Below are 17949 nucleotides of genomic sequence, written 5' to 3'. Positions count from 1 at the left end.
CTGGGTGCGTAATCACCAACAACATTAACCCATTAAGGCCGGGAGCGCGTGGCCACGCTTCTACCGTTAAAGCCGGGAGCCGGGAGAGCGGATATGTCATTTTGTTATCTTTTGACCAATTCTTGGTTTCTTAGCCGATTAAATTAATCAGAATATGCATGAGAGGGTGACGTGGTAGCATGTCCTGGAATTTTCTTCGATGGTTTATGGTTGATGCAGATTTGCGGGAGTTATGAAACATATGACGTGATTGACGACAGCGTGGGAGGAATTCGAATCAGTGTAACGAGTCGACAGTGACATATAATCTGGTTGTAGATAATGAGGATTCTGAAGGAGGTTGAAAATTTTGACGGCTCTGTAGCGAAATGGACGACAAATAAGTTCCACTGGAGTCCCCGAGGTTATTACAACTGCGCTTCAGTGTTAAAGGTAAATATATTTGGAGTTATATACCCGCAGATGCAAAATGTGTTATATATATTGAAGGTTTATATATATTGAAGGTTTATAATAATAACTCCACAGGTGTAAGCTCTGAAAAGCTTTTGGAATTATGTTTCTATCTGCTTCAGGAGCTGAGATATCAATTGTTTTTAATATTGTTAAATTTCGAGGAAATCTTCAGGTTTTCAAGGGTAATTAGGCTTAGGTTTTAGAGGCATGTTTTGCCAGTCGCTTTAGGCCTTGATGGGTGAAAGATAACACCCTCAATTTCAAGCTTCAGCATCATCACACAATTTTACACTCTTTTCACCTCCAGGACAATAACTAAATGTTCCTTTTGGATAACCCCAACTCCATTTCTAATCCTATGTACAACGTTGTAAAATCATTTGAAGCCTCCTAATATTTTAGCCTTACTGTTTTTCTCTCTGCTTACACAATATGCAGTATCTGTTATTTTTCTTCTAATCATCATGTCAACCAATCCCTAGATTTTCCTGTCAGAGTCCCAACATCCAAAGTCCCTACTTTGTTTTAGGCTCTGTGCTTTCCTCTTCTTTCTGCTTATGGACATGCTTCTCTTCTCCTTTGTCTTCAACCCACAGTATCTGAATATCCACGTTCATGCTGTGGGTTAATGGCTCATATGGCAGTTGCTAATAACTCAGGTTGTGGCTGATCTGGAGGCATTACAGGAGTAGTTGTTTTTCTTCCCCAAAACAAATTGATAACATTGAAAACGCAAGCTAGTTTCCTTATCCTGATAAAAAAAAAAAACATACAATACAGTTTTGTTACGTTCCAGGAGGCAAAGACCCAGGATGCAGAGGGACAGGCGAAAACAGTTTATTTGTTGTCAAAAGTATAAACAGAAAATCACCTTACTCGGGGGGAAAACACTAGGACACAAAATAGCGACAGAAAATCACCTTACTTTTGACCTTGGAGAGACTGGTAAAAAAGAAAACCCAACAACCAGAGTACATGAACTTCTTCACAGCAGGCAAGCAACAACGTGGCAAGAAACTAGCAAGTGTAGCAAGGGAAGAACACAGAACAAAGGGAGAGGGTGGTTAACTCTCTCAATACATATACATCATATGCATCATAGTTGCTGCTTATCTTATCTTAGCTTGCTGTCATAAGCTTTTTTAATGCACGAGTGTACAGGAGGGTCTGGCAGAGCTTCTTTTTTTTTCTTCTTTTTTTTGTATGTGCGTGAATATGTGCATGAGTATGTGCATGTGTGCGTGCGTGTGTGTGTGTGTGTGTGTGTGTGTGTGTGTGTGTGTACACATTAATTCACCTAAAACCTATTAAAAATCCCATACCGTTCACCTAAACCGAATACTTCAGAATACAGCCATACAGCCAGAATACAGAGTCGTGAGGTTGTCAGGAGACCCGAGGAAGGATCAAAGAAAGGAAAGTGAAATCCAGCACCGACCAGACATTACCTACTACCTGCCGGGTTACCAACCAGAATCTTTCACCAACCCTAGAAACATCTAAATTCCAACAAATTAGGGAGACCTCAAGAGACAAAAGGAAAGACTGAGGAAAGGAAGGAAGGATAGATGAAGCAGAGTGAGATCCACAGACATCAGCCTCCACCGATTCAACGACCAAAGGAAGAAGCAGATTGTGTTTGAATTTCGGTAGATGCTGGTGTGGTGGATCTGGCATGCATGAAAACCTCCACCAGTGAGGGGAGCCGTCGACCCCAGCCAGGACAAAGCAAGCACAACCCCCCAGGGCCCCCCAGGCTACGGCAGCTCCAAGGCACAACCCCCGGGCCCCGCAGGGGCCACCGGGAGGGCAAACCCAGGAGCGCCCTCCACCCCAACACGGCCCGCGCCCCAAGCCTAACGCAGTAGAACGGGGCACGGCAAGCCCGCCAGGCACCCCACCGGCCCACAGCCCCCGCCCCCCGCCGCCCTAACCACCCCCGCCACCCACCACAACCCAGCCCCAGCCGCTCCCAGGCCCCCAAACCCCCAGACAGCCCCCCACACCCAGCACCCAGCCACCAATTGCCAAATACAGAAACAGCAATGTAAGTTATCGTGATGTGGTGGCTCTCGCTAACAGGCAGAATTAAGTAACCATATTTAGGTTAAAAGATTCTATATACCTAGACCATGTTTCTATAAATGTTGATATTTGGTTTTTATTTGAGGCAGATATTTTTTCCATTAAAATGTGATTTATGAGGAAGTTAGACCATTGGTCGATATTCAGAGTTTGTTTATTTTTCCAGTTAACAAGAATTGTTTTTTTTTTGCGATAGTAAGGTCTACAAGTGTAGATTGAAATTGTTTACGTGGTAAGTCAGTTGTTGTTAGGTCACCTAGCAACACAAGTTTGGAGATAAAGGTATCCTACAGTCCAAGATAGCGGAACAGTTAGTATCTATGTTGGGTTGTGCCCATAGAATGTTATATTGTAGCTGGTTAGCTATATAGTAGTGCATAAAATTTGGTGCCTCTAGACCTCCTTTGGATTTACTTTTCTGAAGAGTAGAGAGACTAATCTTTGCTTCTTATTTTTTAATCCAGTACATTTTTTTACGACCGAGTCCAACAACTGGAAACAGTTAGACGTAGGTTTAAATGGAATCAATGAGAAAAAAATAATTTATTTGGGGTAAAACTTTCATTTTAATAGTGGCTATTCGTCCTATTAGAGAAATGGGAAGATTATTCCACCGCTCCAAGTCACTATAAATGCTATCCAGAAGTGGAGTAAAGTTTAAATGAATTAAATCAGTTAATTTAGGTTAGATTTTTATGCCTAAGTATTTTAAATTGCCTACATGAAATGAGCAGTGTGGGTCCTGGCTTGCAGGGTTCCATGAATTTTCTGTAATGGGTAGAAGTGTTGATTTTGTCCAGTTAATAGAATAATCTGATAACTGTGAGAATTTAGTTATTAAGTTAAATACTTCCCCTAACGAAATAGCAGGCTTTTCTAAATAAAGTAAAATATCATCGGCATATAGATTAATTTTATGTTCTGTTACCACAGAGTGAATTCCTTGAATCCTTCTTTCCTGGCGTATGGCTAATGCAAGCGGTTCAATAAATATTGCAAATAATAAAGGCGACAGTGGGCATCCCTGTCTTGTGCCTCTCTGTAGAGTAAAACTCTGAGATATAATCCCATTAGTAGTAACTGTAGCTTTAGGAGAATCCTATAATACTGACACCCAGTGAATAAATGACTTCCCAAAGCCAAATTTATTTAAAACAGCAAAGAGGAAGGACCAGTTAACTTTGTCGAAGGCTTTTTCTGGATCCAACAATATAATAACTGCCTTTTTATCATGTCGCATGTGACATGCTAATAAGGTTAAAGAGCCTCCTAATATTATTAGTAGAGTGACGACCTTTAATGAAGCCTGTTTGGTCGCTATGAATGATTGTCGAGATTATTGTTTCTAGTCTAGACGCAAAAGCCTTAGCGATAATTTTAATATCAGTGTTAATTAGTGAAATCGGACAGTAACTTGATGGAAGGGTGGGGTCTTTTTCTGGCTTTAATAAAAGTTTAATTGCTGCTGTATTCATGTATGTAACCATTAGTTTTAATTTCTGTTACTACTCTTAAGAATAATGGAGCAAGCATTAACCAAAAGTGCCTAAATAATATAGCCGGATAACCATCCGGGCCAGGTGCTCTTCCATTAGGCATACTATCTAGAGCACTGTACAGCTCGTTTATAGTAAGTGGCGTATTAAAGATATCTTTATATTCAGTAGTTAACTGAGGTATATTTAAGCTACTGAGGAATGCCTCAATATGCTCATGGTTAGGCTTGTTAGTTTCTGAGTATAGGTTGCGATAATAGTTGTAAAAAATGTGATTAATTTCTTCTGGTGAAGTGTGCTTTCCCCAGTTGTCCCTTTAATAGCCGTGATAAGAGATTTTTCCCAATTGCGTTGAAGTTGGTTTGCAAGAAATTTACCTGATTTGTTATTACATTCAAAGTTGTTGTATCTCAATTGTTGTATTATAAACTCTGTATTTTTAGATAGCATATCATTTAACTGTATTTTTGTATTTTGTAAGTCAGTCCATATTTGGTTATTTGGGTTTATTGCGTACTCATCCGTCGGTTGTTTAATTTTATCTTCCAAGTGTTTTTCAAATTTTTGATCCTGTTTCTTTTTATAAGATGAATATGATATAATTTTACCTCTAATTTTCCCTCTAGCTTTCCCAGCTTCCCAGAGAAGAGATGGAGATAAGTCTGGAGAGTCATTCATTTCCAAAAAGTCTGCCCACTTTCTTCTTATAATTTTGTCAAACTCTGCATCGTTTAGCAGTGAGATGTTAAAACGCCATGTCGGGGGTGGTTTAAAGGTATAATCAACTTGTAGGGTAAGGGAGACTGGTGCATGGTCGCTAATAATAATAGGATGTATTTTTGTAACAGTTTTATCAGCAATATAGTTATTTGTAAGAAAAAAAATAATTCTTGAAAAAGACCGGTAACAGCGGAAAATAAGGTAAATTCCTTCTTAGTTGGATTTTTAAGTGTCCAGCTGTCTACGAGGCCAAAATCACCCATATATTCCCCTATTACTTTAGTAGATTGTAATCGCCTTATACATGTTGTATTATTAGAACGATCTATTAATGGATTTAAGACTGTGTTAAAGTCTCCTCCAATAATAATAGTAGAGTTCGCTGCTAACTCAAACAGCTGAGAGAAAAATTCATGGAAAAAGGCCGGATCATCATTATTAGGGGCATATAAATTACCAAATGTATATATGTTATTAAATATATTCACCTGAATAATAACGTATCGGCCCTTTGGGTGTGTTATTGTATTATTTAGAGTAAAGAATAAATTCTTATGTATGAGTATACAGACTCCTCTTTGTCTACTGTTATAAGGGGCAGAGTATGCTTGACTAAAATTATTATCAATAAGTAATTTTTCTTCAGATTTTTGTAGGTGGGTTTCTTGTAGGAGGCAAATATTTGCTTTTAATTTTAAGAGATGGTCTAAATATTTTATTATTTTTGCCTGTGAGCGAGCACCACAAACATTCCAGGAAACCAGAACTAATTTATGCATACAAACAATATAGACTCAGTCCTGTGTATATATCTGTTTAGGCCATCTGTCAATACTGGCATGTTATAGGATAGAATCAAATTGGTTAGGTGGTTTATGTAATTTGTGTAAAATATGAGGTAACGGAAAAGGAAATTAGCAAGGGGATTAAACATATAACAATACACCAGTAACTGGTAACCTAAGCGAGATTTTTTGTTTAAATATATTTGAGATATAGTTATGTATTATTATTATATTTGTAATATAGCCTAAACATAATGAGTTTTATAACCACATATACAGTATATGTATACATCTAATAATCAAACAAAGTTTAGTTCCACCAATGCCAATTAAAAACAGCCAGGGAGTGGAGTTGGGGTTCCGGAATAGTTGGCCATCGATGTATAGCTTATCAACGACTATCGTAGTCCGTTTACCCTCCTGCCTATTTTGTCTCATTATAGGAAACAGTACCTTTCGCCGCTCATTAATCTCTCTTTGGAATTGGTCATTAATTCCGAAAGAGGTCCCTTTAATCTCCCGTCCTTTACTTTTAACAAATTATTTCTGTTTAAAATGCTCAAACTTAGCGATAATAGGACGGGTTTTTTTGCCCCTACGGGCTCCAAGCTGATGTACACGGTTAAAATAGATATTATTTACTGTCTCCTGAGGAATTTTTAACTACTAATTTTTTTATCTCGGCCTCTGGATTGTCAGAGGTATTCTCGCATATACCTGAGAATATTAAATTCTCCCGCATGCTACGGGATTGGACATCCAAAACCGTTTCTTTTAGCGTTTTATTCTCTTGGCACAGCTTCTGACTGAAGGAATAGGCTTAACTGCAATTGTATTGAAAAGAAACAGCCAGCAGGTGACAGCAAGTATAAAATCAGCCAATATCACGCAAGGATCTTGTTACAGAAGAAGAGAAACAAGAAGTGTAGATTGGAGTGTCCTCTGTCACTTCTGCATGTTGTAGAGCAGCGGGGAGGAAGCAGAAAATGAGCGATCGGCAGAACGGAACAGTTTACCCTGCGGGATTGCTTTTTAGCTTAAAAAAGCACCCTCATCGGGTCATCAAAGCATGATGGCGGCGATCGAGTTGCTCCATGTCCAGAAGTGACGCTTCGTTCGTCGAGCAAACTTAACTAGCAACCGTTGAACGATGATCCGCGGGGTTAACGGCTCGTTTTGCCGGTCACGTTGACCCTTGGACGACTGGATGCTGCGGCAGAGCTGCAGTCAGACCAGCCAATTGTTTATTTTTGTGTGCAATAAACTGTTCTTTTATTATCAAAAGCACTTTTTGGAATGTTGTCTTATTGCACGGAAACATTATTTTGATATTTGAGCTGTCACAAAAGAAAATATATTGTTAAAGTCGATATTGTGCTTGAAATGTTTGTTTTACAAAAAGCTATTTTTTCCTCAGGAATTGGAATTTCGACAAAACTTGGCTATATTCTAACGCTGATAACTAAAGAACGGAAGAAGATAGAAAATCCTTTTTTTCTGATGAAAGAAAAGTCTAATCTTTCTTTTGGTGTGTTCCATGTTTATATAGCAATAGAACACAATATTCTGTGGGCCTTGCAAAATCAGTCAAAATCCAGTAAAACGGCTGGTATTGAAGGGGTTGCTCCAATGAAAATGGCTGGTATTCAATGAGTTAAGTAGGCGCAGAACAAATCCAGGAGCAGTCCTCTGGGCCGTACCCCTCCCAGTCTACGAGATACTACAACCCTATGCCCCGCCTGCGGACATCCAGGATGCGATCCACGGTGTAAGCAGGATGTCCATTAATGTTGCAGCTGGAGGGGGCTGTCAGTGACAGGTTTTAGAAGAGACACGTGGAACAGGGTGGATCTTGAGGGAGGCTGGGAGCTGGAGTCGGATGGCACTGGGGTTGATGATCTTGTCAGTGGGGAAAGGGCCAATGAAGCGGGGAGCCATCTTGCGGGAGTCCACTTGAAGGGTCAGATCCAAAGCGAACAGCCAAATACGCTGCTGCCCCACCTGTTGGTCAGGGGCTGAGGTCCTCCTTCGTTCAGCCAGATGCCGGTTGCGCTCCGCTGCCCTGCTCAATGCTGCTTGTGCCTCCCTCCAGACACATTGGGCATGGCAAAACTGGGCACGGATGGACGGGACTGGCACTTTATATATATATATATGGCGGCACGGTACATGACCGGTTCTAACGGCTGCCTCCCAGTGCTAAGGACATGGGATCGAGTCTGGGTTTCGGCTTTCCTAGGTGGAGTTTGCATGTTCATCCTATGCCTGCATGATCTCCCCGTGCCTGCGTGGGTTTTGTCTGGGTACTCCGGTTTCCTCCCACATCCCAAAGACATGCATGGCTAGTTAATTGAGCGCTCTAACCCTGCCCTTAGGTGTGATTTTGAGTATGAATGGTCGTTCGTCTCTATTTGCCCCGTGATTGGCTGGCAACGAGTTCAGAGTGTAGCCTGCCTAGTGCCCAAAGCCAGCTGGGATTTGGCTCCAGCACCCCAGCGAAGCTTGTGAGGAATAAGGTGCTCAGGAAATGGATGGATGAATATATATTAGTGGTGCAACGGATCACAAAAGTTACGGTTTGGATCGGATCACGGATTTGAGTCACGGTTCGTATCGTTTTTCGGATGAGCAAAAAAAAAAAAAAAAAAAGATTATTACGTTTTAATAGTACTTTGTCTTCATTTATTTTGTATTTTGTAAAGCGCTTTTTCCATTAAATTAAAAACAAACAAACAAATCAATTCAAAATGTCGAATATAGCTATTTAGGATTTAGGAGCACAACTTTAAATGCAATATGAGGCATAAACATTATTTTTACATGGTCCTTGTGTAAAATAACAAGGTATTAATGGCTTAAGGTTGTGTTCTTATGATCTAAAGTTTGACATTTTGAGTTGAATGTTTTTCTTTTTTAATGTGTTTCATAAAATAAATTAAGACAAAGTTCTATTTATCTTTTTCTTTTTTTTTAAGTAATGAAAAGACCTCAACATGCGATTTAAGGCAGTTCCCTTCCTTTAAACATGGAGAGGGAATTACAAAGTAGCCTTGGTCCAGAATATTGAAAAAGAATCAAAGTAAGCTGTCAAACTTACCAGCCGGCAGCCAGGCACTCGTTGGTCATGCTAACTGGTAGCCGCTAGCCACTTAGGTCAGAGACTTCTGGCGTATCATGAAATGATAGCCTAATTAATTAGGGGTTTCTTAGTGTCCTAAATTAGCGATTGAACATGAGTTCGGGATAGCGTTGTGTTGATTTTGATCACAACTACAATGTCAATCATTTATGATATAGAAACGTCTACAAAGTCAAGCTAGCCATCGCACCACGACGTGGGCAAACTTCAAAGTAAAAGTGTACTAAGGCTATTTGCTTTGCCGTCAATATATTACTGAATTTGGTCAACTTTATTTTGAAGTTAGGCTTAGCGTGTTACGTTGAGTATGTTTCAGCTTCTTTAACATGTCAGAAAGGACTGTGAATGCATACTTTGTTTTGTTTTTGTCAACCAATCTTGTTCCGAACCGAAGCCTGTTCCGAACCGACCATGGATCAATGATGATCCGTTGCACCACTAATATATATACATTGGACAGGTTAGAAGTCATATCAATGGTGGAAAATATTTTAAATTATTTAGCTTTGAACAGAGGCCTATATACTTTCTATGTCATCCTTTACGTGCACTGTATACATATATTTTTGAGTATAGTTGATTATAATTACAGTAACCCAATAATATTGTGTGAAATAAAAGCTGAACTATTGGTTAGACATTATTAGTGATGAACTCTTTCTTTGTGTACTGTGTTCACAGGACAGGTTCTGCACTCCTTCTGCACTCCATCTACTTCCTTTATATCCCTTGTTCTTCTTCTTTCTCTTTGCCTATCTTTCTTCCTGTCAAATTAGCTGTTGCACAGCATGCCTCAATGTTTGCCAGCAAGACCAGCAGAAACATTATGGAAGTGAAAGAGCGACGTCCGTACTGCTCACTCACTAAGGCCCACAAGGACAAAGAGGGGGCCTATTCTGGTGAGATAGCTGACATTTGATAATTAATTTGTTCACTTAGGCATGGTTTCTCTAATGGACTCATTGGAGCATGTAAACTATGCTTTAAAAAAACTAATTATTGAGCTGTTTCTATGTTACTTTTGTATGAAATTAAATTGCTACCAACAGCAACAACTGAATAGTAACATCATCTTGGGTGTTCCAAATTTATCTTTCACTGATTTAAGTTCTCGTTATTTGTATTCTTCAGGGGACAGTGAAGACTGTTCTCTTGGCCACCAAGAAGTGCGTGTACCAACTCAGAAATCGTACTCCTCTAGTGAGACGCTCAAGGCCTTTGACCAGCACTCAGACCAGACCAGGTGAGAAGTCCAATTAGTCATAAGGCAGTTATTTGCCCACAGTAGTTTGACTTGGCATGGTTGTACTAGCAAAAAAGCCTTTGTAGTTAATAAAATTCCTTCTCTTTGGAAGCGGCAGAAAATTTTAGCTATCAAGCCAATCAGGGTAGCATCATAAGCAACCAAGGCAGTGGTGGATCTAAAAAAATGTGTTTGTTAATCGATCAATTTATAAACATTTTGAAGTTTTAGATAAATTAGGAAATGTGTTAGAAGTCATCAGTATTTGTGTATAGTGGTAAATAGTGCTCTAGTGTTTCACTCATTGAGTTACCGTTTCTGACAGTCAGACTTAAAGACTTACAGTACTGCATGATCAGCTGATTTGGCGCAGTTTTCTAGGGCAAACGCCTCCTAAAGACAGATTTTGATTTGCCATACTAGCAGTGAGACTAACAGAGAGACCGAGACACCCACAAAGTCCACCACCTTGTGAGTGGCGCCTTTTGCCGCGGAGATGCGAAAGAAACTAGCCCCTCTTTACAAAAAGATATTGGTCAGAGATTTCCCAGACAGTTCTTGAGGGATCTAGGATTTCCCTGACAGGGAAGAAACCTTTAGACCAGGGGTGGGCAAAGCTGGTCTTCAAGAGCCAGAGTCCTGCAGGTTTTGGATGTTGCCCTTCTTCAACGCACCTGATTCATATGATCACCTCGTCAGCAAGCAATCCTCATTGGAATCAGGTGTGTTGGAGGAGGAAAACCTCTAAAATCTGCATTACTCCAGCCCTCAAGCACCGGAATTGCCTAGCCCTGCCTTAGACAATAGTGGTAATAATAATAATAATAATAATTTAAAAAAATATATATTTTTTTTTTAAAGAACAAGGATTCAGAGGGTTTTCTGGGCATCCACCACAGAGCGCAGAATCTGTCTGCCTGCACCTTGATAAAATCCACCAAAATCATATGCCACACCTGTGCCACAACTAAGGCCACCTCCAAGCTAATCTAAAGTCTAGTCTGCTTTTTGTCACCAAATTGGCATTGGGTGTCTAGAAAGTTGGGAGTGTGGTCTCCCAAACACAGTGAACAAGACTTGGCCTGGCATGAAAATTAAGATGTGCCTGTTCTTATGCCGAGTGTATGTGTACCTGTCTGCCAAAATAGGGCCCTCTGTCACCAGGGGTCCATTTCACAAAGCAGGTTTAGTGAAAATTCTGAGTCTTTTAACCCTGAAATTCGAGAAACTCTGTGTTTTCCGTTTTAGAAAGGGAGGTAATTGAAACTAGAGAAAAAGAGGTAACTAGCCTGTTACATAAAAAATAGGTAACTTGAACTCTTGATCATCTATGGGGAGTTGCTGCGGTGTTGCACTTTTTTTTAAAGACATGTTCAAGTTCGCCATATGATCGCATTAAGATTTCCAGTTAAGAGGGGTAAAAAACAAAATCGTGCAAAAGAAAGAGCACAGACGTTTCTAGCTTCATGGGGGCCCTAGGCAAGATGCTGTTTGGGAGCCCCTAGTTTGCCAAACTACAATGAAGAGATTACTAACCCTTTAGATGGTCTTCTAAGATAGCACATTCTATTAGACTTTATGAACAAAACAGACTACAGTTAAAATTGAAGATCTGAAATTGACAGTCAATTTTACATCATAAAATAAAACAGCTTTTGAGTGTTAAGACAAATGTTTAATTTAAATAAAACAAAACAAACTCAATTTTACAACAGGATCGAGCAGATTCACCTCCAATGGGCACTAAGGGTTAATATTCGGATTCACTGCATGCCAGTGGGTTAATTCTATAGGTGCTGTCCCCCTCTGGCTGGGCGTGGGCAGGTCTGCCCCTCTGTTGGCTGCTGGGTGGCGGCTGCGTCTTGGCCGTTCCCTGGGTCTTTTGGGGGGGGTGCTGCGTTGCGGGGCTCCGGCGCGGTCCGTCGCTCTGGGCCCGGCGACGCGGTTCGGGGCCTGTGGGCCGCCGGGGTGCCCCGTGGTTCCCTCTCCCCTCCCCCTTCCGCCCCCTTGCTGCCTCTCCTTCCTCGCCTCTCCCCGCCCGTCCTCCGCCTCCCTCGTCACCCTTCCTCCTCCTCTCCCCCTCTCTCTGCGGACCTGCCGCTGCCCCTGAGCGGGGGAGAGCAGGGACTGTGGACCGGTGGGGTGCCTGGCGGGCCTGCAGTGCCCCGTCCTGCTGCGTTGGGTTGGGGGCGCGGGCCGTGTTGCTCTCCGGCCGGTGGCCCCGGCGGGGCCCGGGGGTCGTCCTTTGGCGCTGCCGTGGCCTGGGGGGCTCTGAGGTGTTGCACTTGCTCTGTCCTGGCAGGGGTCGACGGTTCCCCTCTTTGGTAGAGATTTTCATGCATGCCGGATCCACCACACCAGCATCTATCGAAACTCAGACACAATCTGCTTCTTCCTCAGGTCATTGAATCGGTGGAGGCTATAATGGTAGAAGAGCCATGGTAGAAGTCCCAGAAATAATGTCCAAAAAGCATATCGATGTGAACGATAGGCAAGCGTGGCTATTGTTAACAAGCAGCGTGAAATCAACTCTTCAGCGTGAACCCCCGTGGATCTTGTGGTCTCGCGGGTGCAGATTTCTGGACACGTACAGCTCACGCAAAATATTTGGTGAAATTGCAGTCCATAATTCGTCACGCAGTCAGTGTGATCTCAGCGTCATAGTTTTCCTCGTTCTCCTGTGCCGCATTCCAGTCCATATCTGTTGTCACTCTGCGCCACTGCAGCCTACGGGTCCCTCAATGGGCCAAATTTCAAATGCTTGGACATTGACTGGCCACTCACGATCAATTGCGTTCTCACTAACGCACTAATTTACAGTGTAATTAATTAATCTAATTAACTCGTTAAACTGACAGCCCTAATTCTTACCTGTATTTTGATGATAAACATGCTGAGACTGAGAGACATTAGAAGACTACATACATATACATTTCTGTTCCGTTTTTCATCTTTTATTATTTAATGAATATTGTGTTGTGTACGTTACAAGTCCATTTTTTGTTTTATGGTCATCATCTTATCTGGAAAGAGCAGATCTAAACTCTAAACAGTATCTACAGTTCAGATATGACAGTTGTATACATTTCAAAACAAAACAATAATTAATTTCAAGAAGATGTGGAGCCTCCTCTCATTTTCAAAGGATCCTAATTATGAATCATGAAGTTGTTGTTGTTTTTAACAACATAAACCATTTTGTTTTGACAGGTTGTTTTATGGGACATCAAAAGGAGACAAGGATATGGTTCATCGTGAACAAGATGATTACAACATAGATGGTGAGTATTGCACACTGTTATATATTTTTTTTACGCTAAAAGAAGCTCGGATCATCGGGAGTTATTGCCTTATATGTATGAACATTAAGTTTGCTTTTGTGATTTAAAAATAAATGGCGCTAGTATTCAATACATCTACGTCGAAATCTTGTAAATACATTTCAATAAAATCTCAGCGTCACATGTTCTGACTTTAAATAAATTGCAAACAGTAAAGACGTATGACAGTAATTGACACATTATGCAATAGTAAATGCATATTCAGTCACCAAATGTTGAAGAGGGAAAAAAGACATAATAACTCATTGTAAGAAAATATGCCACATCATAGAGTTGCTCTCCAGTAATAATTAACACAGCATCAATTTGGAGAAAATCTTATCTGCTTCTTTTTCATAGTTTGTCTAATTGAAGCTCATTTAAAATTAATATAACTTTTAATTGGAGCGCAGCACTCTTCATCTTCAGCTGTGACATTAATTACAGAAAGCTTTTATAATTCCCCTTTCATTTGCTGATTAAAGATGAAAAGGGACAATTTTCATATTCTGAGATTTTTCTGATAATTTGTTTGCTGTTTTCATCTATATTTCAAAGAACTGATATGCACGTCATCTAAACCTGAGTTCATGTTCGATGAATGCACATTTCACCTCCATACAAACCCATCTTCAAATGAGTTTTATCACTTCCTTGTAAAAGTAATTTTGGTCAAAGTACTGTATAAACAAACAAAATGGTAATTAGTATCATCCAAATTAAAGGCGTTTGCAGGCTGTATTTTTCAAAACTTGAATTCAATATATATATATATATATATATATATATATATATATATATATATATATATATATATATATATATATATATATATATGTGTGTGTGTGTGTGTGTGTGTCTGTGTTCGATCCCCGCTCTCTCCAAGTCATGTGCTTTTGCTTCCATTGCTACTCACACTGGTGTATGGAAGGTGTGAATGTTTGGTGGTGGTCGTAGGGGCCGTAGGCGCACACTGGCAGCCACGCTTCCATCAGCCTGCCCCAGGGCAGCTGTGGCTACTTACCGCCACCACAGTGTGAATGTGTGAGCGCACGAATAATGCAACCACTGTGAAGCGTTTTTGAGTGTCCAAAAAAGCACTCTATAAAGCTAATGCATTATTATTATTATAAGTGTATACTGTATATATATATATATATACAGTGTGTATATATTTATATATAAAAGAACCTCATGGTTTTCTAACAAATCTGTTTTGTGTATACATGTTGACACTATTCAGCGCCTTGCGTGGCTTAGTGGTAGAGTGGTCGTCTCCCATCCGTGAGGTTGTGAGTTCGATCCTCACCCTTGGTGATTATGTTAAAGTGTCCTTGAGCAAGACACCTTACCCCAATCTGCTCCCAGTTGACCTGGCAGCAGCTGTCCACTGGTGTGAAAATATTGGTGAATGTGAGGCATTGTAAAGGGCTTTGGTACTATATGGTGTAGATAAAAGCACTATGTAAAAAGCAGTCAATTTGCTATTTTTACCAACGTTGTGTTTACATAAGTAAATATATATGTATGCACCAGTGTGTCAGCGCCACAGACTTTTAGCATTCTGTCATCGGGGTTCCTCTTCTTATCATCTTATATTTAAAGAGGAACGATGCGCGAGGAGGTAGAAATATTTTTGGGGGAAAATGAGGTAAGCCTTTTCGATCTCCTTATTTCATTGCGACATCTACTAAGATTATGTCATGTCGTGGCCGCGTGGAGCGCATATTGAACTTTTGATGACGTACAGGTACAGGACCTGGCAATTCAGACGGAGGTTACATTGCAAAAAAATGGATATGTATCCTATCTAGGAGCACATATGAAAGTGACCTAAAAAAAAATCTGAATTGAGCCGTTCAGACTGTAAAAAAAAAATACAATCAGATACAGGTTGCATATGAGCAAAAAAAAAAATCCAAATTTGGGTCACATTTGCCTGTAGTGTGAACCGAGGCATAGACTGTTTTGCGCCAGATTTGCGCTTGGCACGAAAATAAGCCCAATATTTTTTTTATCTATATTGCCTTGGCTAGTTCTAGTAACATTCAAGCTGCCTAACTTTATTTCAGGTCACCATTTAAGTCTTCGTCAGCTGGGAATCTGCGAGCCACCATCACGCCATGGCCTAGTATTCTGCTCTGAGATGGGCCTCCCCCACCGTGGTTTCTCTGTTGCTACAGCCCAGGACCGAGATGTGGACAGTCAATCCGTGATGTCACCAGAGAGAGCTATGCGACTGTGGGACCGCGGAGGTGTGGGCAAGTCATCTCGGAGGAGTTCCTGTTTGTCCAGTCGCTCCAACTCAGTGCTGACTCTTACCGATACAGAACATGAGAACAAGTCAGACAGTGACAACGGTAGGACAAGATTTTTGTCTTCTCTCGTTATGTGGTTATCGTGGATTGTTCCATAAACCATATTTTTTATTACTGTCCATGGTTCTGAAACACTAAAGAAATCCTCATATGTCGTAAAATGACAAAGTATAAGAATTATCTTTAAAGTTCTTGAAAAAATATAGATAGAGTTTAGAGTGGCTAAGGTAGTAGTCATGTCGCAACTTGGTTTGGGTTTAATACTGAACCCCCCGTGTAACTCACCTGTAAGGCCCTGCTTGTGATGCTGTGTCATCAGTGTGTGATTGAACTGTGACTGGGTGAAAGAGGTGACGTGAGAAGAAATGTCAACACACATATACAATGTTTCTCACGCAACTTATACAAGTTTTCACCAAGCTCTGAGTTGGTGTACATAACTCCATGTAATGACAACATAGTCAGATGTTTAATAGCGTCACTTTTTGTTTTTTTCAAAATGTAGTGCGGCTAACAAAACTCAGAATGCTTATTTTCTGTACACTGCTTGGTTTACAGGTATGTGGTTCCCACTGTGTGTCTGTGATTGTGTGAATGCCTGTTCATTATCCTCAAGGCAGTTTTCCAAAACAGGTGTGATTTTCATAATTAATACTTTTTTCACAGTCACATTAATGCATACACACTGACACACAGAGCATACACTGTATTTTCATTAAGATATACTAACACTCCTGAGTGAGTTTTCATTAAGAGACGATGTGGTAATTAACACTGAGATAAAGCGCTGAGTCGTTGCATTTCCTATATTAAGTTTGATAATGTTTTTATTAGATGACATTATATTGTGTATGTCAGAGCTCTAGAGAATGCACTTCCCCTCTAAAAGTGAATAGTCGTCAAGTTTTCAATGGCTAATTGACACTTAAAGATGCAGCTGTTTAGCTTTGAGTGGGTGTTTGGTGTGCAGCTCATTTTATTAAGCCTGTGCTATCTCTCATTTCCATGTTTGATTAAATAGCTGAAATGCCAGCACACGGTCACTTGTGGGGATGCTTATATCCAAAAGGATATCCTGTTTGCTTCTTATGATAGCGCTTGCTGCATCACTCTCAAGGTGGTGAACTCTGCTGACAGCTTACTGTAGCTGTTGTTTAATGCACTGGTATTGCTAAAGAAGCTGCGTTCTCTCAGGAATACATTTTAAGCATCCGTTAGTCATTAGTGGAAATAGGCATAAGTGTTGTCCTGTTAAGCCAATTTCACTTTCCCCCTAAAATACATGAGCAAACTGATTGATTGATTGATTGATTGATTGATGTTAATTGTTCAGTGGGTGATACCGTACATTAATGAACATTTCAGTGGTCACCCCAAATTTTTTTAAATGTAAATGCTAGGAATGTCCCTATCCTGAGATCGGAAAACGAGTCCAATCACGTGATTTTCAGCTGATCAGGCATCAGACGTAAAATATCGTAGATTTAAACTTTTAAACGTCACAAAGCTACAAAATAATCCAACTATCTTAGTAATGTTACGTTTCCATTTTCTTTTTTACATTTAGTTTATTTAGTAATACAGTCACATGCACACGTGCGCGCACGCACACTCACACACACACACACACACACACACACACACACACACACACACACACACACACACACACACACACCCACACACAAACGAGAGACTTAGATGAACTAGTTTGCGCTGTGATGTAAGTAAAAAAGTGGCACAAACACGCTCAGTCACAGATGTACTTACTCCTTTTATTTGATTGTAGGGCTGCACGATATTGGGAAAACGTGATATGTGATATAGTTGTTGAATACTGTATTATTGATATTATTGCGATATTTAACATGTACCAAAAGAAAAAAAAACATTATCTAATGAAAGACTTATTTTTCATGTGGCAAAATAAGCGAGCTCAATATATTCTTAAGTTAATTAATTGTAATTACCCTAGATACTGTTCAACTATTGGAAGGTGATGCACATTTAAGTTTGTGTCTGGTTGGGGAGTGGTGTGAAGGACCCAAATGCAGAGAGCAAAAGTTATTAAGTGCTTTACATGGTTTAAAATCAAATCCCTGGCCCACGGCCCCCCACAATACTGACCCATAAAGAAAAGAAATGCTTAAACAAACATTCGAAGATGATCTACAGCCCTTAAGGCTCAGCACAGGGCAACCCTGCGACGAAAACGCGATCTCAGGGAATCGACTGCACCAGGAGTGGGCCAAAAGCTGCGGCCGCAGGCCCAACCCCAGCTAAAAGTATACAAAGGTACTAAAAGAAATAAAAGGAGAGGAATAATAGTATATGCTAAATGTTCAAAACCTAAATAATAGACCCAAAAATTTTAAATCAGGATACGT

The 17949-nt window shown here is 40.4% G+C and overlaps 1 protein-coding gene across 5 annotated transcripts in view; it reads left to right on the top strand.

Moving 5' to 3' along the window:
* The window catches only part of tenm3 (teneurin transmembrane protein 3), a 269085-nt gene that overhangs the window by 48541 nt on the left and 202595 nt on the right, over nt 1–17949 (top strand). For all 5 annotated transcript variants that reach the window (XM_086083026.1, XM_086083025.1, XM_086083024.1 and 2 more), the window contains 4 exons: nt 9363–9580; nt 9813–9924; nt 13135–13205; nt 15317–15604. In XM_086083026.1, coding sequence (XP_085939152.1) covers nt 9363–9580; nt 9813–9924; nt 13135–13205; nt 15317–15604 — 689 coding nt within the window. The remainder of the gene's footprint in view (nt 1–9362; nt 9581–9812; nt 9925–13134; nt 13206–15316; nt 15605–17949) is intronic.

The sequence above is a fragment of the Leptonotus elevatus genome, chromosome 8, assembly GCF_054856555.1.
Source record: "Leptonotus elevatus isolate MCC_2025b chromosome 8, RoL_Lele_1.0, whole genome shotgun sequence".
NCBI lineage: Eukaryota > Metazoa > Chordata > Actinopteri > Syngnathiformes > Syngnathidae > Leptonotus > Leptonotus elevatus.
Note: the sequence above shows the minus strand (reverse complement) of the source record. Positions and strands in the feature narration are given on the sequence as shown.